Source organism: Adiantum capillus-veneris, chromosome 15 (assembly GCF_014529385.1).
Source record: "Adiantum capillus-veneris isolate H3 chromosome 15, ASM1452938v2, whole genome shotgun sequence".
NCBI lineage: Eukaryota > Viridiplantae > Streptophyta > Polypodiopsida > Polypodiales > Pteridaceae > Adiantum > Adiantum capillus-veneris.
Genome location: NC_140945.1, coordinates 108,217,903 through 108,240,428, shown reverse-complemented (window position 1 = coordinate 108,240,428; position 22,526 = coordinate 108,217,903). Strand labels below are relative to the sequence as shown.

At 42.0% G+C, this 22,526-nt stretch overlaps 1 protein-coding gene across 5 annotated transcripts in view; it reads left to right on the top strand.

Annotated features, from left to right (window-relative positions):
- The window catches only part of LOC147441237 (uncharacterized), a 41,343-nt gene extending 35,237 nt beyond the window's left edge, over window positions 1-6,106 (top strand). For all 5 annotated transcript variants that reach the window (XM_086482919.1, XM_086482915.1, XM_086482918.1 and 2 more), the window contains 2 exons: window positions 4,910-4,989; window positions 5,163-6,106. In XM_086482919.1, the coding sequence (XP_086339045.1) occupies window positions 4,910-4,989; window positions 5,163-5,661 (579 nt within the window). In that variant the 3' untranslated portion in view covers window positions 5,662-6,106. The remainder of the gene's footprint in view (window positions 1-4,909; window positions 4,990-5,162) is intronic.
- Window positions 6,107-22,526: the final 16,420 nt, after the last annotated feature.

Here is a 22,526-nt window from a genome sequence, read left to right as displayed (position 1 = left end):
CTTTTCAGATAACTTTGACTGTGTCAAGAAGTATCGCAAGGTCTGATGATCTGTTTGGACAACAAAATCAGCACCAATTGGTAGTGCTTCCAGGTAGAGAGCGCATGAATCACGGCCAGTAGCTCTTTTTCAGAGATTTGCATAGTCTTTTCTAGCCCTTGCAAGATCTTGCTCTCGTAAGCTACTGCCTGACCATCTTGCATTAGCACTGCCCCAATACTATTGCCACACGCATCACACTGGACCACGAATGACTTCTTGAGATCCAGTAAAATAATTACTGGATCTGAAGTCATCTTTCCTTTAAGAGGTTAAAAGCTGAAATCTCTTTTTGAGTCCACTTGAACGTGACCTCTTTCTTTTGCAAAGCATGAAGGGGTGAAGCAATCTCGACAAAGTTCTTGATAAACCCTCTATAGTAAGAGCATAAGCCCAAGAAGCTACGGCATCATGCACAGTCTTCAAATCTGGCCCTGTCCTTATTGTTCAACCTTGGTAAGATCCATTCTAACACCATCCTTTGACACCATGTGGCCAAGAAAGTGAATCTCTTCCAAGGAGAACTCACTTTTTTTAGGATTGATAAGCAACTGTGACTGCGTAGCTCTTCGAACACAATAGTAATGTGACGCTATGTGGCCAAGAAAGTAAATCTCTTCCAAGGAGAACTCACTTTTTTTAGGATTGACAAGCAACTGTGACTGCATAGCTCTTCGAACACAATAGTCAAGTGACGCCTATGCTCCTCTTCATTCTTTGTAGACTATCATGTCGTCAAAGAATGTGCCAACAAACTTTTGATGTGGGTGGAAAATCGGATCCATCATCCTCTTGAACGTAGCAAAAGCATTTGTAAGACCGAACAACATTACTAAGAACTCATACAGATCAAATGTAGTTCTAACACTAGTTTGATACCAAAACAGGACACTTAAGTGTCCTTTTTTTACAAATTTAAATTAAATGCTACTTGCACTAAACGGTGTATTTAAGAGAACCCTCTTGATATGCTTTAAGATGTTAGCTAGAGGGTCTTTTAAAAATATAACCTTGCATTTTAGAATCTAAGAACTATACTCAGCAAGTTCACCGTCGTAAGACTGCAATTGATGCTTTGAAGAAATTGACTTTATAAGCTCAAGAAAAAATGAAGTGACCTTGTAGAAATATGCAACAATTATTGGATCAGTATAAGAGAAAATTTTGATATTTTCATTCCTGGCACATAAGCATTCAAAACCTAGAATAATATCAAACTTTCCACATAGATAAACTAAATGTATCAAAGTATGTGATACATACACAATTAAGGTGCCTAAAACCTTGGTTTCAATGTTATTATGGAGAACTCAAGATTTTCAAGAGTTTTTGCACATTAAAAAATTCAAGATAGAGTTCAAAGTGACGAGATTTAATTGAGTTAGGGAGCCGAAAAAATACGCAGTTTCTTGGTTTCAACATATAAAGTCACTTGTAGTTGTCATACTACACTACCATGAGGGGACCTTTGGAAGACCAAAATTATGCTCTTATTTAGCACGTGCTCAAATATGAAATTATCTCTATAACTCGCGTATGACTAGGAAACTAGTCTTTGAAGGGCATTCCATTGTAACACTAAGTACTAACACTTGGCTTTTATAAACATAAAAAAGGCCATCTGTACAAAAAGATATGATAATTTTATTATTATTTTGGCAAAACAACTTGAAATATTACTAAAATTCATGACTTAGAGCTTACCATGATTCTCTCCATAGGGATTGTATTTTGACATGGAGAAAAATCTAGTGTTTTCTTTCCCTCATAATCAACCTATTGTGTGTAAAAAACTTCTAAATTGCCAAAACTTGGTAGGAAAATAGGACAGTTTAGTGTCTCAAGGACACTTAAATGTAATTGAGTATCCAATTACAGGACTAGTGCTAAACGCAGTCTTGTGCGCATCCTCTGGCCCGATACGAATCTGATGGTACCCACTCTTAAGGTCTATCCTATTGAAAATTGTAGCCCTCTCTAGTCGGTCAAGAATATCATCAATCCTTGGGATGGGAAACCTGTTCTTGATGGTATTCTTATTCAACGCACGGTAATCAATACGCATGCGCCAAGAGCCATCCTTCTTCTACACTAGAAGCACAGGGGAGCAAAAGGGTGAAGAACTAGGGTTGAATCAACCCTTTCTCTAGCAGCTCCTCTACTTGACCCATAATCTCTTTCTGCCGAGCCGCACTAACCTTGTAGGGAGGTCTATTTGGTGGGCTACAACCTGGCATCAAATCTATCGCATGATCCTCAAGCCTCTCCGGCGGCAACTGAGACGGTAATGAATCAGAAAAACAGTCACTAAACTCTCGCAAAAATGTTGACCTTTCTTTATCTAACACAGATAAATTTTATTGACAATTATCTGAAACATAACATGCAAAAATCAAGTACTCAGAAAGATGATTCTTAATTATAGAAGTGATAGCCGAAGCTAATATAATAGGGACAAACTCCCCTTTAAGCTTTACATCAAGGATGTGAGTTTTGCCCCTATGTTGAAGAGTGATCTTCTTGTTGAAGACATCCAGCACTCCATGTATACGGAACATCCATGGGAGTCCCAATAGCGCATCGCACCCTTGCAGTGGCATGATATAAAATTCCTCTTTGGCTTCGGGTCCTTCGGCTGATGCCAGCTCTTTCCACAGCACGACAGTACACTTGGGGGGCTTGCTTGGTCCACTCTCACAGGCGCTGCACTATAGTTTGAGCTATCTTCCATCAGCAAGATGATAGTGATACAGGGGGGTCGACCTACACTCGAGCCTGCTACAGAGCTTACTCCACAAGAGTGGTGCAGTGAGAGAGAGGTGTGTTGGGAGCTCGTCCGTGGCCTGACACTCTAGTTCATCTGGGGGGCCCGTTCTTCCGCATCCTTGAGGCTCGCCTTGTACCACCAGCGGAGGCTGTTCGAGATTTTTGGCTGGAGCTGATCCATACTCTCAGGGGACAGTTCGAGAGACTTCAGGGCAGCTCCGGCCGCATGCTGGGGGCGTAGAGAGGCATTCCTTCGACTCTGATGCCCTTGGCCTTTCTTCACCATGGTCCGGGGTGTGTTCAGATGGCACTACCGTCCTCCTGTGTGGCTTTTCCCTCCTCCCATCTCCTGATTTAGCCCTCATTGTACATATGCTGTTTTTTCATTGGGAGAGTCTCCCCTTATGATTGTTGTAGCCCTCTCTAGTAGAGGTGGTTGTAGCCCTATGGGCAGTTATATTAACTAATAGAAGGATCTTTTTCTTGGGAAAAAAAAAAGGTCAGCCGTCAAGACATCCAGCACTTGAAATAGCAATACTGCTGCCTGCAGCTCATCCCCTGAATTGCAACCCACCCCACGTCACAAATATGATGGGAGTATGTCATTTTGAGTATGGAGTGTTGGCTCATGATCTATCGACCAAGGTTAAGAACCCTACAAGGTAAGATTCGCTCAGAGCGGCACTGATGAGAGTAGGAAATTGCAAAGGTGGCAGCCATAAAACAGTTTGCAGTTAAGGTAGTGGCAGTTATGGTTTAGAATTCACCACCATTCACCAATGATGATGGGAAGTGCAACATTGCCAATGTAAATCATTTTAAGTATCGAGCTTTGGCTCACTTTCTATTAGCCAAGGTTAAAGGTCCACTTGATAAGATTCGCTTAGAGCACTGTCTACGGAAGTATAAAATTGCAGAGTTAGAACCGGCCGGCACCTCTTGCCAACAGGAAATTGACGATACAACTCATGATAACTTGAACGGAATCAAGAAAACTGCACATTTTACTTTTTGAGCCGACACGGAAGAGGTGGAATTCTTCTTCAGACTGCATTGGCCCCCACTGGGGCGCCTTTGACATTGATTCTTTATTATGGATCACCAGAGTTTTACAAGAAGAAAAATCGGCCATGCTCTGATACCATTGTCATAGGCTTGGGCACCACTTTCATGAGGAGTGTTGTAGTGAGACCCGAGGCTACCGAGTACAGAAAATTGCTTCAGTTATATGGAGAGAGATGACCCTGGGATCAGCTTGGCTTATGTGCCGACACTACTAGTACTTACAAAAGGAAGGCCAACCATCTACTCAGTTCAATCTGAGCTACAACTGGCATGCAGGCCATTTATTTATAGGCCCTTAGGGCATTAAAAGCAGCGAAAAATATCTGCTTTAAACAACCTGACCACAAAAACCTTTGATATTGATAGAATAGCCTCAAAAACAACTGGTAAACATTATCCACATTGAAATCAGCCCAAAAGCATGCGTAGAAACTGCTGCCACGTCATCAGCCGGTACGACTCACATTTTGCTGCAAAACTTGCGGCGCAAATTCCGGGTGCCACATCTTTGTTCTGATTTTCCTCTTCTCCTCTGCACTTGTTCAGTGGCCATGCCATGTCATCAGCTTGTCACATACACCGGTCGAAACAAAACTCAACAGAACATTTTAATAGTTACTTGTGATCATGCAAATATCCACTAGATGACAGTCTGCAACAAGAGAATGCTGTAGACATTCATCTCTTGACTGAAGTAAACCTTTTGTGCACATGACATCCTGGTTTACATAAGTATACACTGTTGCAACAAAATTTTATACGTACATAGATGCCCACAACAATGACGCCACAAAGCATAAAACAGGGTCTGAACCATCAATTCAGTGATTGTTTGTGCTAGGTGAGTTTGTGCATAATTGTCGGGCCTGTGCAAATGCTTAGAAAAGGCTTTCGAATTGTTGCATTAGCTGGTTTTTCTTTCAGTCTACAGGCATGGATATCAATAACTGACTGACACAATTGTGAATGCAATTTTCTCTACTTGGAATGATTATAGGTGTGTATTGTCGAATTTAATGGGTTATTGGTGGCATTACAGGTTAGAAACCTGCATGCAAATGCCTGCTACATGGAAAATTTTATTAACTTGCAGAAAGACACGAATAGAGGGGAGCTCGTGTAAGTTACTGACTTTGCGAAGTCTTGGTTCAGTTCATGAATGTTGTCAAGCTCCTGAATTTTCCCTTGCAGAGTCTATGAGGGCATTTATAAATTTATGGCAGGTGCTATGTGTGAAGGTTGCATAGTGTGCTCGTTGTCAGAGTCTCAATGAGTTGTCCATGTTGATGCAGGTATCATATAACGAACTTCATGGCAGCGTGCAAGTACTTGCAATCTGAGGCAGTCCAGCAATTACTTGCTGATATCTCTCTCCCCCCCAAAACTGCTGTGAGCCAAATGCAAGCCTTATCTTGTGATTCTAGATCAAGCTCCCCATCTTTTTGCAGAAGTTCAAGCAGCTTTGTCACATCGTCTTCAAGTCGAGTGGATAGTCTTGACTTGGAAGCCAATGAAAGCCGGTGGGAAGAAGCTTGCGACAAATCGTCGTGTTTTGACCAGGAGGCCTTCTGCAACAATTGGAGGGGTAGTGACAGCTTGAATGGGAGGGATTTTCCTGAGCTAGAAACCATAGAAGATGACTTTAATCCTGATAAGGCTTGGTTCATGGCAAGAGAGGGTCTGGTTAAAGATGGCAAATTGAAAAGCTACCTCCCATACAGAAGTGGCAGGCGAGTGTTGGCCCTTCCGGGCGAATCACCAGATTTTTTACTGGCACCTACATATCAGTAAAATTCTAGATATGCTTGAATTTGTTAATCTTTGTATATAGTAGCACCACACATATCTGATGTAGCACAAATAGCTTTACTCCAAGATGGCAAAGAGGTGGTCTTGGTGATCTCTATTTAATATAGAACTGCAGAGGATGCAGTTTACATCTAGATTCTGGCATATTTCCAAGTGGAAGTCAACCTTATCTTGGAAAATCAACCTCAGTAAAACTTGCTGAAGGCCGGCCATTTATCTCTGTAAAAGTAGATGAAGTGCCCCCTCCCTCAGTCCATTACGTGCAGACCGCCAAAGCGCAGTAGTGGTTCTGTGCACAAACTGGAGAATAGGTGGAGAGGCTAGTAGGGGAGTGAAAGATACTAAGCAAACCTGATGTAAAACATCACTTGGTGATGGTCAACATTTTAAATGCTGAAGCAAACACAGACGTGTTTTTTGGGCTCAATTTGTTTTGTTGGTATGTAAATTGTCTTTTAACAACTATATTCTACTCCCATAGGCGGCTTTGGTAACTGCAGCAGATATTCGAATGCACGCTTCACTGTCCACAAACACACCGGACCGTTATAGTTGTTGGCACCTGAACTATCTTAATTGGAGTACTTGAGTGATAAGAGCTCAGCTATCATGTTGTTTGGTTCTTATGACATACTCTTTCTGGGAAAAATTTCCAAGTATTGTACATGCCTCCAACAAAACCCTAGGCTCTTGCTTCTCTCTCTCTCTCTCTCTCTCTCTCTCTCTCTCTCTAGAGATCTCTAAATTTTCTGCTGTGACTTGATCTGTGTCATGTCTTTTTGAGAGCTGAGTTATTGGATCAGGGGGATGGTACCAGCCAGATTCCCGAGACTTGCTCATGAGGCCTCCAGATGGTTAGCGTAGTCAGGTAACCAGAGGGAGGTATGTATGCATCAATGGCGAGATGGGTAGAGGAGTATGGAGATATGGTATGCATCAGCAACGAGATGGGTATAGGAGTATGGTTACACCATGGACAATTTACCCCCTACCCAATATGATTTGAACGTGTCACATCTCCCTCTCACGCAGCAAGAGGAATAGGATAGTGAGATGAGCCCAGACAAATACAGAGTTGACTTTGGTGGCACTGGCGCCTGGGCTGCCACCAAGAACGTCCACTACAAAGAGCATTTTCTCATGTTGACACATGATAGCTTTTTTCAATGCCCTCCATTCATTCCTACCACACAACTTGAGGGTGAGTCTCGTGCCACCCTCCTAAGAATTGAGGCAGGTAAGAGTAGCGGGGATTTCATGGGGGGCTAGGATGTGCAGGCTATGAAGGTAGAATTCCAACTGATTACACCATGAGGTGTGCATTTTCTACCAAGTTGAGTTGGAGGCACATCTTGTTTGCAATTATGCTTGCTACAATGCTCTCTTTCTTTAGCATAGTAGTTGACTTAAGACCAACGACCCTCGGAATGTACCAACGCTAGAAATATCCACAAGAAGAGAATATTTTGGAAGCATGAATGACGTAGAGCATCATGGATGGTACATCCCTTGAACCATCCTAAAACATGTATCTCTTGTCAGAGCATTGGGATTAAATTGCGACGGAATTTATAGATTAATTAGAATAATCAATCGTGTAACATTGAGCATATTCGAGCACGCATCAACTTAGATTCAATCACACATCACATACATGTATTGAAACTACAAGAAATAGAGAGAAGGATTCGACACCAGTTGAGCGCTAGAGTTTCTAGAGCCCCCCCCCCCGGGGTGAGAGTTCATATTCATGTCCGGTGGTAGCTCCGGTATCTCCCAGGAGCAGATTAAGGAGTGAGGGTTGTTTTGTGGCTGTGCTCGGGCAGTGAGGTTGTTCTCTCATGTTGGGCCGTGTCTATCCATGTTTAGCTTGGGTTTTGGCTTTGTTCCATGGTCACATAGGCTCTAGAGGCTTGGGATATTTTATTGTAGGCTCCCCTTCCTATTTTTCCCCATGTATTTGGTACCCATTTCCCTCTTTTTCCAGAGTTGTTGAGCTATAGGGTTGGGCCGGGTATATCCCTATCTAGATCATACTAGTAGGAGATGCACTAGATTTATGCTCTCAGAGCATGTTGGAGGTGTGATGCACATGCTTGCAAATGCACATCTTTCTTGGAATTGTCGAGAGCTACCTATCCGATGGCTAGCAGGTTGATGATTTAGTTGCACTTCTGTACCAAATTACGGATAGAGGATGACAGAGGGGGATTTCATTGAAGCAGGGGATGTTCCATTTTTTCATCTAAGGATGGAAGTCCAATTTCAGCTTCAGGTGACTCTTGGTTATCAAGTATGCAACAGTTCAGGTGCATGTTTTAATGCATGTTCTGGAGTTGGCTTTGACAGGCAGAATGGGATACTTCTATCTCCAGAGTCACTTCGTGTTTGATCATCCAACTTTCTTTGGATGAGGTTTAGAGGTGGAGCATGTGGTGCCGGACCCTTGGCCAACAACGACAACAATTTGAGGAGGTTTAATTGGAATGTGGACCCTTCTTATCTCCATGCTCTCTCCTTTCCTCGGTGTTAGTGTGACCCTATAGATTTGGTCACTTCTTTGCCCTTTAGTGAGCTTGTCAATACCACTTTTTGGGACAATTTACGTCCTCTTCTACGCTTGTCAGCACCAATTTTGGGACAGGTTTACAACCTTCCTTTGGCAGTTTTCTTGATAATCAATATCAGATTTGTTAAGATCATTTGGATGTGTGCGCGTCTGTTGCACGTGTCAATGCAAGGGACTTGCCAATACACTATTTGCGAGCCACAAATGGCTGCAAAAGCACACAACCAGACTAATCTAGCAAGCTCAAGAGAGCAAGGGTGTGCCACTCACCGCCCTATGCTCGCCTTCCTGGAGGATTCCTCGTCGCGAAGAAGGAGCTACTGTCGTGCCGCGCTCAACCGCCTCGCCACCGCCGTGCCGTCATTGCAATGCTCGATCACACACTCTCTCTCTCTCTCTCTCACGCACACACACACATACACAAGGAGATGATGAAGAAGAAGATAGAGATGGATTCAATTGCACAAATAAAAGAATGAATGATTTTTAGGTTTAAGTGATTTTTATATGAGTTCGCCCCATTCACACTTGGGCGTCCATACTTAACCAATTAACCCTTGAATGTTTCTGTTAGAGTGCGCCTCTCATCGGGGATCACTCTTACCCTTTTCCTATTGGACTAACAAGCCCGACCCATGACTACTAGAAGTGGATGTCAGTGGTTAACATGCCTCCCTTCCTGATGTAGATTCCATCCTCGAAATATATTAGTGCAACATCGGGATCCACGATAAGTACTTGTGTCAGAAGAAAAACAACATTATGAAAGCTCAAAGACAGCATGTACATGTGTGCAATAAGTGAGATGCATACATGATATTCTAAGAAACGCAAAACCCAACTCATGAATTGTAACATTGCGAACTAGAACAAGCGTAGTACCTGAATAAAATGTAATTGAGTTAGGGTCTATTAGGTCGGCTCTAAGAGAAGTACACAAGAGCTAGAGCTAAAGTAAGTACTAAATTGGTCAATGTTAATTAAAAAATGTCGACTAAAGACTAGTTAACCTTAGGAATGCTCGTCGGGGTCTAAGAACTAGTGGTCTTGTCACTTATACCACTTAAGTGTGATCCACATAAAATATAAAGAAGTTTGTGCTATTTGCTTTCTCTTTTATTTTTTTTCTTTTTCTTTGTTTTTTTTTTTTGTTGTTGTCATAGTTGCTACAAGTAGCTTGGGGACTCGAGGTCTCAAATACCAGCAGCCAGGAGACTCAAGGTCTCAAATACCAGCTTGAGCATAAACTAGCCGGGAGACTTGAGGTCTCAAATACTAGCTTAACACATGGGCTTCCATAACACAAGTCACACTTAGGTGGAATAAACTAAAGAGAACTACATCCTCATAGCCTAAAACAATACTAAAGTTACTACAATTAATATACTATATAGGAATCAAAGTCAGCAATTAAGTATCTTAGTTTAACCTAAGTTCCTGATACCTACTTAAAGCCAAATAATGTACCAAACTCAAAGAGAAGAACAAGGTACAGAAGTTTGAAAAATTATAGCATCTAAATTGGCAATGTCACAACTTCATAAATTTTATGCATCGTTCGAATTCAAATGACAAGATGCAAATATGTAAATGTGGAAGCATAGATAAAAGGAAGTAGTACACCTAATATAATGGAGAACATCCGTTGTAACCTGTAAACATGCATTGTCCTTGTCTTTCAAAGGCATCCTTATGTAGTCCCAAACTGCACAATAGTTACCACCAAACATCCACCTTTCAGAGGCACATTAGTGGAAAAAGGTACCAACATTTATTGAACACAATTAAAAAACATAAGCAACCCTAACCTAATTAGTTGCACTCCCCTTAGAGAGTCAAGGGAATAAGATATTGTAGAAATTGGGGGTGAACCCTAAGGCTAAACCCCTATCCTCGTCATCAAGAAAAACAAAGATCATCCGTGAGACCGTATGTGCCATCCGTGTAATCATGTAAATCTTCATCTTCATCAGAGGCACCAATATTTACTAAAAAGGTCACTAGACGTCTATAGTCATCTTGGTCAAAAGAGTAGGCTTGTGCAATGGGAGAAACGCTCTCTATTAAGTATGGATTAGTCGTGGTCAAGAGACGTATCAGCCATTCTAGATCCTAGAAATTCCTCTCACATGCTAGCGTACATACCAAATCCCATTCACAGGCAAGCACCTGAAAGACCATGTGAAACACTTGTGAAAAGTAAGGAGGGTACCTCTCACCCAAAGCAGGAGTGGATGACTCTAGCGTACTAGCTATATCTTTACACACAGATAGATGATGGTTAGAGTGCAAATATTACAAGGGTCGTGTTCTTGTGCATAATGTGTTTTTATGATTTTGTGTTATGTATAGAATTTGTAAGTTTTCACATTATTGTTTGGTGGCTCTTGCTCTTTCACTTTTTTATCTTGTTTTTGTGAGTATAAGGCTCTTTATATACATTTCCTAGGATTGGAGATTGAGAGGTCAGGGAGGAAGGTTGAGAGGGAAACAAGTGAATGAAGGATGTCAACAAACACTCCCCCCTTCCTTGGGTAGATTATACCTTTTGGAAAGATGTCGTCACCTTTTGAAACCAATTGTTCCAAGTTGTTATGGGTGAAGGCTTTAACCAATAGTTTTTAACCGCCCTATGCGTTTCATCTAGTTGCAAGGGTGGTAAGGTACTCTCCCATGATTTTATTTGCAACGTTGTTATAGGTGGTGAACTTACAACGGGAGGTCCAAACTCTTCCTTGTTTGTATGTGTCAGGACAAGAGCAAGGCCAGGGAGTCATGGACTGGGCCAGGGGCTGGACTAGGCAATGTGGAAAGGGAATCCAGCTAGGGTAAAGGGCTAGGAGCATTGCCTATATAGTGGGAGGTTGGGAGGTGGATTCCAGACTCTAGTCACCCCTAGGCTTTACACTATTATCAAGAGCCAAGTTGTTTTTTTTGGGAAAAGAGGGCGTGGTGATTCTAAGCCAAAAAAAGCTTTTGCATGTTGCATGCCGTGGAGAGTCTCTCTTGCTAAGGGAGGAAGGCGGAGTGGACGAGCGTGTGCAGGATGGCTTGGGAAGGAGAAGCCACCGGGTGAAGGTGCAACAAATTGGCCGCGGAAGGGCTCAACAGGAGCGCAACCGCGCTGAGCATTTCTCGACACTGGAGCGGAGCCCCATTCTCATACTCTCGCTCGGCCTCCCCTTCTCTTGCCTTGCATGCTGCCTGCTCGACGGCCATAGCCTCTGTGAACTGTGAATTCACATCTAAAAACACCTAAGGCCCTTGGTCTCAGGACTTAATATCACGTAAGGGCGAGTACCCACAGAGGTCGCATCGCAGCTTCGAACCCAAGATAGTCGTAATTGTGACCACATACTCGGCTACGATCGGCAAAGGGGCCGGCAATTAGATACTACCCTGCGTGCTGTGTGCAGCAAATCAGCAAGTCGACGATCCCTTACGTAGTCGATAAATTTTTCAAATTGATTCATTGGCGACCGTGTTCATAGAGCCAATTACATTAAAGTAATAACAATTGCAACCGATTCGGCTACGATGTGTCCAAGCAAGGTACCTGTACTGGTGGATTTGCGGATAGATTACAACTTGGACAACTAATGTAATTAGCACCGCTAATTACCATTTGCGGTACATCCTACAGCTACGGGATTCTTTCTTGACTTCAGGTATTTTTCTTGCTATTCCTTCCACTACACTGTGTCGCCATGAATTCAGACATCAATATGACTTTTGATTTTGAGCATCATACGCCTGATCCTGCCCATGATGGCTGGCGGCCGGATGCTCTCACGGAGAGTGCTCACGACGCTACGGTGGGTGACGACGCTTATGAACTGCTTGATATTCAAGAATTTCATGCACTTCAGACACGCATATTAGTTATGGAAGAAAATTTTGCATCGTTAAATGAAAACGTCACCAAATTATCTACATTAGTGATACAACTTACGCAGCAGACAGGCCAAGGGCCCTGTTTTGACACACACATGCATGAGCAAACTGTTACTCAGGGGCAAGGCCCTTTTGATCATGGATAGGGTCCATCTTCAGATTCTTTGCACACTCTCACTGCAAAGGAGATGGATGAGTTATTGAAAAACACCAAACCACCGACTTTTAAGGGAGAAGATCGAGATCACAATAAGGATGCAGTGAATATCTTTCTCAGCCAGTGGGATGGAATTCACGCCTTACGGCGTACTCCGAACGCAGTCAGAGCACTGCAAACAAGCTTGATTTGGAAGGCAAGGCCTACAAGTGGTGTATGTCTCTCAAGGAGAAGAATATCATACCATAGAGTGGGGCAACCTTTGAGGCTATGTTTCACAAAGAATTCTTGCCTACAACTGAGGCAGATCAGAATTAGATGTCTTGGGACACATGTTCCATGCGCCAACACCCATCATTACTTGAATATATCTTTCACTATCGGGATGTTATCCTCAAGTTAGAAGGACTAGACACCTTTCAGCAAGTACGTGGGTTTCTGCGGTCTGAAGCCAGAGCTTAAGAAGCATGTCAAGACTCAAGACCCTAAGACACTTGAGGAAGCCATAGTGAAAGCACACATTCATGATGATCCAGATGAAAAGAAATCACATAATAATCACGTGCCTGCTAATACACATGGTAATACACGCACACAGTATGGGCACAATAAAAGAAAATTTATAGTGGCCAATTCTGAAGCAGCTAAAAAACCCAAGGGGTCCAAAGCTCCTCTCTCTCCTGAGGATTTTGATAATGCTAACAAAGAGAAATTATGTTTTCAATGCTTGGGAATCGGTCATGGCAAAAAGGATTGTCCCAAGGGGAAATCTGCTGCTCATGGCAAGGAGAAAGCAGTGCACACGGTGCAATTGTTGCCTCTGGAGTCTTCCTCACGATTCTCTACAGTGGAACTAACACGCACCGAGGTGGTGCATGAATGCTGTCTCACAGCTTTCATGTGGCAATAGACCTTCGGACCACATGAGTTAGTACGTATGCACGGATCTCTGCAAGGGCACAAGGTGCGCATCTTGGTAGATGACGGTGCCACTCACAATTTCATTAATTAAGGATTGATGAAAAAACTCAAATTGCCTTAAACTCCGAGTACCCACCGCTACAAGGTAGCAATGATGGATGGAGATGATGCCAAAATCTGGGATACTCAAGTCCGAGCTGTACCATTGGAAGTACAAGGCTACTCCACATCCTTGGATTTTTAGGTTATGAACATGGAGAGGGCAGACGTGGTCCTTGGTAGGGAATGGTTGCATAGCCTAGGACCATCACTGAAGCGTAGCTATGAGCACAACAGCTTGATGTTTGAATCCCATGGCACACATGTGTTGTTGTTAGGAGAGAAGGATGTACCTTCTTCACCACTGATATGTACAGCTGAGCTTATGCAGCTTGTTTCTGATAATGAAATAGATCAACTTTTCTTGTGTTACTCATTATCTAATTTTCTCTCTAACATTGAATCTGTTGAACATTTCTCAACGCCGCATGCTTCTCTCTCATCTTTTCAACCAGTGGCTACTTCTCAACAAGCAAAGGTTGGTAGTGATTTAAAAATTTATTAAAATAATTTCACGATGTTTTTCCTAATGATTTGCCATCAGGATTACCGTCGACACACTTGGTGCAACATAGCATCGATGTGGTTGCAAGCAGTAAACCTATCAGTAAACCACCCTACCGCATGAGTTACTCTAAAGCTGCTGAGGTGAAACGTCAGCTTGATGACTATCTTAGCAGAGGGTTTATCCAATCTAGTTTTTCACCATGGGCTTCTCCTATCCTATTAGTGAAGAAAAAAGACGGTAGTATGCGCATGTGCGTAGACTACCATGGCTTAAATGCGGTTCCTGTTAAGAACAAGTACCCATTGCCACAGGTGGATGAGTTGTTCGACAAGCTCACTCATGCTCTTATTTTTACGAAAATAGACTTGCGGTTAGGTTATCACCAAGTACGTATTCGACTTGCTGATATACCCAAAACTGCATTCCAAACAAGGTTTGGACACTATAAGTTTTTGGTTATGCCATTTGGGTTAACCAATGCGCCCGCAACCTTCATGACACTTATGATAGTGTCTTGAGGCCGTACTTGGGCAAATTTGTCATCGTTTTTCTCGATGACATTCTAGTATATAGTGCTTCTGAAGAAGAACACTTACAACATCTGAGGCAAGTGTTCGAATTGTTACGAACAAATCAAGGAATCTAAGTCTGATTTTCTAAAGGAAGAAATTCACTATCTTGGGCATGTTATTTCAGCTTCAGGGCTACATATGGATCAATCCAAAGTGGATACAATTCGGCAATGGCCTTCTCCTAAAATTCTGAAAGAGTTACATATTTTTTAAGGATTTACAGGTTTTTATCGAAGGTTCGTTAAAAACTATGCTAATATTGCTGTTCCCATGACAGACCAACTTAAAGACAAAGGCAAAACTTTTCAGTGGGGACCCGCTCAACAACATAGTTTTGATACGCTCAAGGATGCATTAGCTACAACTCCAATACTAGCTATTGTAGATCCTTTGAAACCATTCGTTTTGGAAATGGATGCCAGTGACCGTGCTATTGGAGCCGTCCTGCTACAAGACGGGTGGCCAATTGCATTTGAAAGCAAGAAGCTTGATGCAACACAACAGAACTACTCTGCTTATAAACGCGAACTCTATGCAATAGTGTCTGCCTTGAAAACATGGAGACATTATTTGTATGGTGCTCAGTTTGAGATTGTGTTTGACCATGAAAGCATTAAATGGTTTACACAACAAACTGATTTGAAGGGTCGAAAAGCCAGGTGGGCTGAGATTCTTTAGGAATATGACGCCAAGCTCTGGTATCGTAAAGGTCGATACAATGTGATGACTGACGCTCTTAGTCATATGCCAGAGATCAATTCTCTCTTGTTCATGGAACTTCGTAGTGACTTTTTGGATTCTCTAAAGGGCAAATATGAGCAGGATGATGCATATTCCAAAGTGTGGAGCCATGTACAAATGAGGGATCCTTCTCACTCCAATGATGGTAGTGTAGCATTAACCTCCACACACAATTCTCCTCTGTCGAGTGATGAACTACAGCGATGGAAGAATTTTACCATCAACAATGGGTACCTACTCCATAAGGGAAGAGTTTGTGTACTGATGGACACAGACATTCGGCACCAAATTCTTTATGAATGTCATGATAGTCCAAGTGCAGGGCACCTGGGTATTAGAAAGACCTATGCTCTCGTACGACGATAATTTTATTAGCCAGGTTTACATGGCTTTGTTCAAGATTATGTCTTGCATTGCCAAAAATGTCAGGTTAAGAAAGAAGAGCGCCTGAAAGTAGGAGGACATCCTTTGGAGATTCCCAATGGTAAATGGAAAAGTATCTCTATGTATTTTATTGTGGGTTTACCAACCACTGTACGAGGTTATGACTCAGTATGGGTGGTCGTAGATTGGTTGACTAAACTATGTAAGTTTATTCCAGCCAAATCAACGATTAAGATTTCAAAATTATCCAAGTTATTTGTGGACAACCTATACAAGTTGTATGGCTCGCCAAGTAACATTGTCAGTGACCGCGATCCCAAGTTTAATAGTCATTTTTGGAGGGTTGTGTTTAAACGATTGGGTACACAACTAAACGTCAGTACAACCGATCATCCAGAAACGGATGGTCAAACTGAATAAGTTAACCAAGTGCTAGAGGATATGCTACGCACATACGTTAACAAGAAATAAATAGATTGGGAAGAATATCTACCTCTTCTTGAGTTTGCTTACAACAGTGCTAAGCATGTCACGATCGGATTTAGTCCTTTCATGCTCATCAGTGTTCGGGAAAAATCATTTTTCCAAACATACAAATTTCCTTTCCTTGAATTTGCCAAGAGGAAATTTTAGAAAATTAGGATACTTTTCCAGGTTTTTACACTATTTTTCTCTATTTTGGGACGGAATTTCTCCTTTTCCCCTTGCCCCCAACAGGCATTTTGGAAATTGAAAACGGCACGATATTAAGCTGAGACACATTTTTCCCGAACATTGATGCTCATGTATGGTTTTCAACCTAGGTCACATGTTACGGTGGGGTTGGCAACCAAAAACTCCAACAGGTTAAGGATTTTCTCCAAGACCACATGGATATTCTGAAACTCGCTCGTCAGAACGTCCGACAAGCACATGATCGGTATAAGAAGTACGCTGATGAGAAACATCGGCAAGTTACCTTTGAGGAAGGGGAGGAAGTATTTTTACGTGTGCCAAAGCATTCAGAAAGTTCAAAAACAGGGCCAATACCTAAATTATCTCCACAATATTGTGGGCCTTTCAAAAGACTGAAGAGAGTGGGTGAGCGTGCCTACAAACTATCACTACCTACACATTCTCATATTCATCCGGTGTTTCATGTAAGCCGTTTACGAAAGCAGTTACATGGGGACGACAATGTCATTGGCCAACAGATTCTAGTCGATTTTGTTGAACCTCCTACCTTACCGCATGAACCTGAACAAATTCTCGACTATCATGATTTACATACACGTCATCATGTACGTCGACGACAGGCTTTAATCAAGTGGAAAGATCGACCTGAGGAAGGTGCCACTTGGGAAAACATTAGTGTTCTTAAGAAGAAGTTTTCCACTTTTGTTTTCGAGGACGAAAAATCTTTCTTAAGGGGGGAGTAATTTTAGGACAAGGGCAAGGCCAGGGAGTCATGGACTGGACTGGGCCAAGGGCCGGACTAGGCAATGTGGAAAGGGAATCCGGCTAGGGCAAAGGGCTAGAGCATTGCCTATATAGTGGGAGGTTGGGAGGTGGATTCCAGGCTCTAGTCACCCCTAGGCTTTACAATATGGATATGTACAATGGGGGGTGGAGGTTGTGTCAAAGCTTCTATTTCTGTATAGGAACTACATGAAGAGTAAGAAGCTTCATTTGACTTCCCTGTTTCCTGAGCTAGGTGAAACAAATCGTTCTTTCTTTGGTACCCAAACTAGCTCTGGAGCGGGTATGTAGCATTCCGTGATTTTTTTCTTTCCGCAATTTTCAATTTGTTTTGGAGCCACAGGATTGGGCTCACATGGGCTAGGTGACAAGTAAGAGCACAATTTATGTTTTGGCACCCATATTTGATCATTTCCTTCATAGTAGCCTTGGGCTTCCAATAGTTTTTTAGGAATCCAACGCAACATTTCTTTACATTTATTGGGGTGAGTGGGACGTCTCTTACCAGGCTCCTGTCTTTTGGCACTAGCTATGGTCTCTAAAGAAGCTTTAGGGACCTACTTGTATGTTTTCTTTGTTATATTGGGATGGGTCTTGTGTGTCTCAAGCTTTATTTCAACTACATCAATTGAATCTCTAGAGAGTTGGGCTATGCGGATATATAGTTCAACCTCTTGGACATGCAATGTTTTGGGTTTTATTTCCTTAAGAGGCAATATCTTAGGGACTATAGCTTGCGTGGTAGGGCTAAGAGTTGGTTTCTGCATCATGACACCCCCTGTCCCCCAATCAATAGTGCATTTGGTGACTATCAGCCACGTGCATCCTAGGTTTATATTACCCTCCATAGTTCCAATAGGCATGACCAAAAAGTCTTGAGCTACAACCCCATTGTCATAATTGACAGAAGTGTGCCAAATTCCAAAAACTGCAATTTTTTTCTTGTTGACATCCTTGACTTGGATAATACTTTTAGATAGAGGTGGCTTCCCTAATTGACACCACACTCCGTATGATAGCAGATTATATTTAGCATCCGTGTCCAATAAGGTGTTATATAGGACTTTTCCATAGGTGCTATTTAATTCAATAGGGTATCGTAAAGGTGTGTCAGAGTCCAACCAATCCTCGTCGATTTTAACGTGGAATGCATGTGTAACTCCAAGGTTAGCTCTCTTTGGCGTCTTATGCGTTGTTGTCGCTCCTTAGCCTCAGCTTGAGCTTGTATCTTTTTCAATTCTGTTTGTGTCTTGGATGCCTTTTTTTGATGGATGGCACGTAGCTCCTCTGGCTTAAAGGATCATAGTATCTTTTAAATTTTCTCCCATTGAGGAATCCAATGGTTTCAAATCCATCAAGAGTCTCCACACCAATGGTCCCTTATGGGGTGATCTCACATACTCTATATGGTCCTTTTTCCGCATATTTCAACTTTTTCTTTTCGTTACGCACTCCATACATAAGGAACTTATCACGAACATTGATATCTTTGTTCTTTAGATGACGGTCAAACCATTTCTTCCTCATATCTTTCTCCACAAGTGCATTTTGCACATCTAATTTCCTCTCTTCATCTAGCCTTTCAAGTATATATAATCGCTCAACTAAGGGGTTACCATCCCAACCTTCTTGAGAAGCTACTCGAAGTTTAGGAACGACAAACTCCTATGGCATAACCGCTTCTTGGCCATACACTATCTTAAATGGTGTGCAGTTAATGGCAACTTTGTACGCAGTACGATAAGCCCATAAAGCTAAAGTCAGCTTTAAGTCCCAATCTGTGCGATGAGCTTCCACCGTTTTGGTTAAGATAGAGATTAAGGTCTTTTTGGTGCTCTCAGCTTGGCCATTTGCTTGTGGATAATAAGGTGTGGACTTATGGTGAGCTATCATAAAGTTGTTAGTGAGTTCTTTTAATACTCTATTTATAAAATGAGTACCATTGTCACTCAAAATCTCAAAGGGACAACCAAATCTTGTAATAATGTTCTCAAAGAGAAACTTGGCAGTTGACCTCGCATCAGCCTTACGTGTCACCCTGGCTTCCGTCCACTTTGTCACATAGTCAGTGGCAACGATAATATATCAAGATTGAGTGTTACGAGCTGCCAGACTAATTGGGCCTACAAAGTCCAAACCCCAGTTTTCAAATGGTTGAGTTACTTAACAAGATGTAAGGGCATCCTATCCTTTCGTTGCGTGATCTTGTAATGTTGGCATTCATCACATCCTTTTGCAAAAAGTGATGCATCCTTGAATAAGGTAGGCCATCAATAGCCTGATTGCAACACCTTTCTAGCTATTAGTTCCCCTGAGAAATGTCCTCCGACTATACCCATGTGGGCTTCTTGCAGTATGTATAAATACTCATCCTCACGGGCACGTCTAAGAATGTCATCCTTCCCTAGCCTGTAGAGAGTTCCTGCAATGAGAGAGTAAGGTTTAAATTATTTTAACAGTTTTTGAGCTATGTCTTTACGAAGCTCTTTGGGTGGAAAACCATTATCTAGAAAGTTCACAATCTTCTCACTCCATTCACGTATGGTTTCGACTAGGAATAGAGAAGTATTGGGCAACTCATCATCGACTCCAGTAGGGGCTTATTCATTGGGTATGCGAGACAAATGATCCACCATAACATGTCTTTTACCAGGTCTCACCACAACGGTAAAATCAAACTCAAGGCGAATTAACAACCATCGTGTAGTTCTTCTCGTGGAACAAGGTTTATTTACTAGATACAATAAGGCTTGATGATCAACATAGAAAACAAACTTGTTGGCCAGAAGGTAGTAGCAAAATTTCTTCACTGCATAAATCATACCTGAACCTTCTCGCTTTGTAGTGGTGTAGTTTCTCTCGGCATCATTCAATTGACGACTTGCAAAGCTAATGGTGTAGTCTAGTTTATGTTCTCCTGGTTGAGCTAGAACACACCCAATAGCAAAGTTCATGCATCAATATGCACATGAAAAATTACATTCCAATCGGGCACTTGTAGAATAGGAGCGCTAGTCAAGGTCTTTTTCAATGACTCATAAGCATGGTCACACTCCAGTGGAACTCAATAAGAAGATTGTACAAAGGGCGAGCTACCTCGGCAAAGTTTAAAATAAACCGTCGGTAATAATCAACATGGCCCATGAACCTTTGAACTCCTTTATAGTTTGTAGGTGGTGGCAATTCAAAAATGGCTTTAATTTTGCTCTCATATGTAAAAATCCCATTTTTGGACACTATATGTCCTAAAATGACTCCATGTTTAACCCATAATTGGAATTTGAAAGGGTTTAAGGAGATGCGATACAATCTGCACTTCTCAAACACGTTTCATAAGCATGATAGATGTTCTTTCCAAGAGGAATAAACACAAAGGTCATCTAAGAAATCTTCACAAAACTCCCTCAAATATTCTCTAAAAGCAATGTTTATTAATCTTTGAGGTAGCAGGGGCATTGGTTAAGCCAAAAGCCATAACGCGAAATGCGAACACTCCAAATTCGGTTATGAAGGTTGTTTTAGCTTGGTCCTCCAGCGCAATTGTGATTTGATTGTAGCCAGAGTACCCATCTAAAAAGCTATAAGCTTCCTTCCCTGCAACTCTTTCAAGCATATGTTCTGAATATGGCAAGGGGTAATGGTCCCTCCTAGTGGTGGCATCGACCTTCTTGAGATCCACACACACTTTGCGTTTCCCATTCTTTTTTTGTACAATCACTATTGGAGACACCCATTCTGAGTGCTCAATAGGGTATATGAATCCGCATTTCACAGGCTTTTCAATCTCTTCTTGAACGATCTTTGCATATTTAGGATTTATTGGGTAGGGTCGTTGCTGAATTGGTTTAGCCATGTTATTCATGGGGATTGTGTGTTGCACCACGGAAGGTGAAACACCTTTCATATCATGATATGTCCAGGCAAATATATCCCTGAACTCCTTGAGAAGTTCTTTAAGTACACACTCCTCAGTCTTTGTCAGATCTTGGGCAATGAAAATAGGTTTGGACTCTTCTCCTGGGTATGCTAACTCTATTATCTTAACTATTGCTAGACCGTCATAGACTCCATTGCTCCCATCGATAGGTTTTCTTTGAGCCTTTGTATACACAACCTTACGTTCCTCTATGGTATAGGATTTGAGATGTTAAGGTGCAGGGTGAGTCTGTGGGGTCCTGTTGTTCTGTGGACTGTGACTTCACTTCCGATTCCTTTTGTTGTTGAGCCAACTCTCGATTTTGTCGTCTCCTTACGGTACGGCTCAACTTTGGCTTCTTTGTAGCCTCTAGTTGTGCGGTGTCAATGGGTTGTGGACTACACCACATAACGCTTTGAAGGTATTCACCCCAATTATGTACCAACTTCCGATGAGCATCACATGCCCCTATATAATTAAGCCATTCCGCAGTAGATTTCTTTTCATTTATTCTAGCATGCACATTTGCTCGATATCGCCGCCTCTTATATCTCTTACTCTTCTTGTCTAATTTTCGATTACGGTCGATCTCTAGTGAAGAGTTATTAGATGAATCGCTACTTGTGTCTTCTGCTCCCTTGGATAGATTGTCATCTAGGGTACCATTGGGCCCTGAATGGTTTGTCCCCACATTTGCACTAAGATTTAACTCAGATTCTTCGTCCCTAGAGTCAATTTCAATTGATGATTCTGACCCGAGATCGTGTGGGCTATAATCTTGTGAGACGCTACTGGTTCCAATGCCAGTCAAACCTTCATCTTGTAAGTCATCAAAAGCTATATGCATTGCTTCTAGCATATTTAAGGGTACAAGTGGTGACATTTCATCCCCCTCAGGTATTACCCAGGTCGTCCCCCTATTTTTTCAAGTGTCTATGGTTGCTGCTAGGTGGACTCAATCCACATTGTCCGACTCAGTCATCCCAGGTAGTACATCCATATAAGGAGAATCTTTCCCAACATCAATGTCTGCTTTATACATGTAACAATACTGCAATGGGGCCGAGTGAATTGTGGCGTCAGATCTATGATCAATTATAAACCTATTTCCTAGGGGATGTGCTCGACTAGTTACAAGATCCACTTGAATAACAAAATCTTGGAACTGCAAGTAGACATGGTTTTTAGACCAATCATACACCATTTTTTCTTCCCTCATGAAAGGAAGTCCTAAGATCATCTCCGATGCCATAGTGTGCTTGGAAAAGTCCATAACAATGAAGGTAATTCTTATTTTATGTCCAAAGACCTTGATCTTGAGATCTTCTAACATCCCAATAGGTTTAACAATAGACCCATTGGCCATCTTCACTACTATGGTTGTGGTCGCAAGGTGAGGTCTTCCCATAGTTTCCCAACAACTTTTAGTCACAATGCTAACCCCAACACTACCATCAAGGATTCCCTTCATAGTTAATACCTTAGTAGTGATTGGTATGGTTGCATTGGATTCATCACCCTCAAAGTATTGTTTCAACTTGTTAACATGTATTTCTACCACAAGGTTCTCATCTAGGTTGGGTTGTGGATCTAAGTGTTCCTCCTCTATTGGCATCTCCCCAGCACCA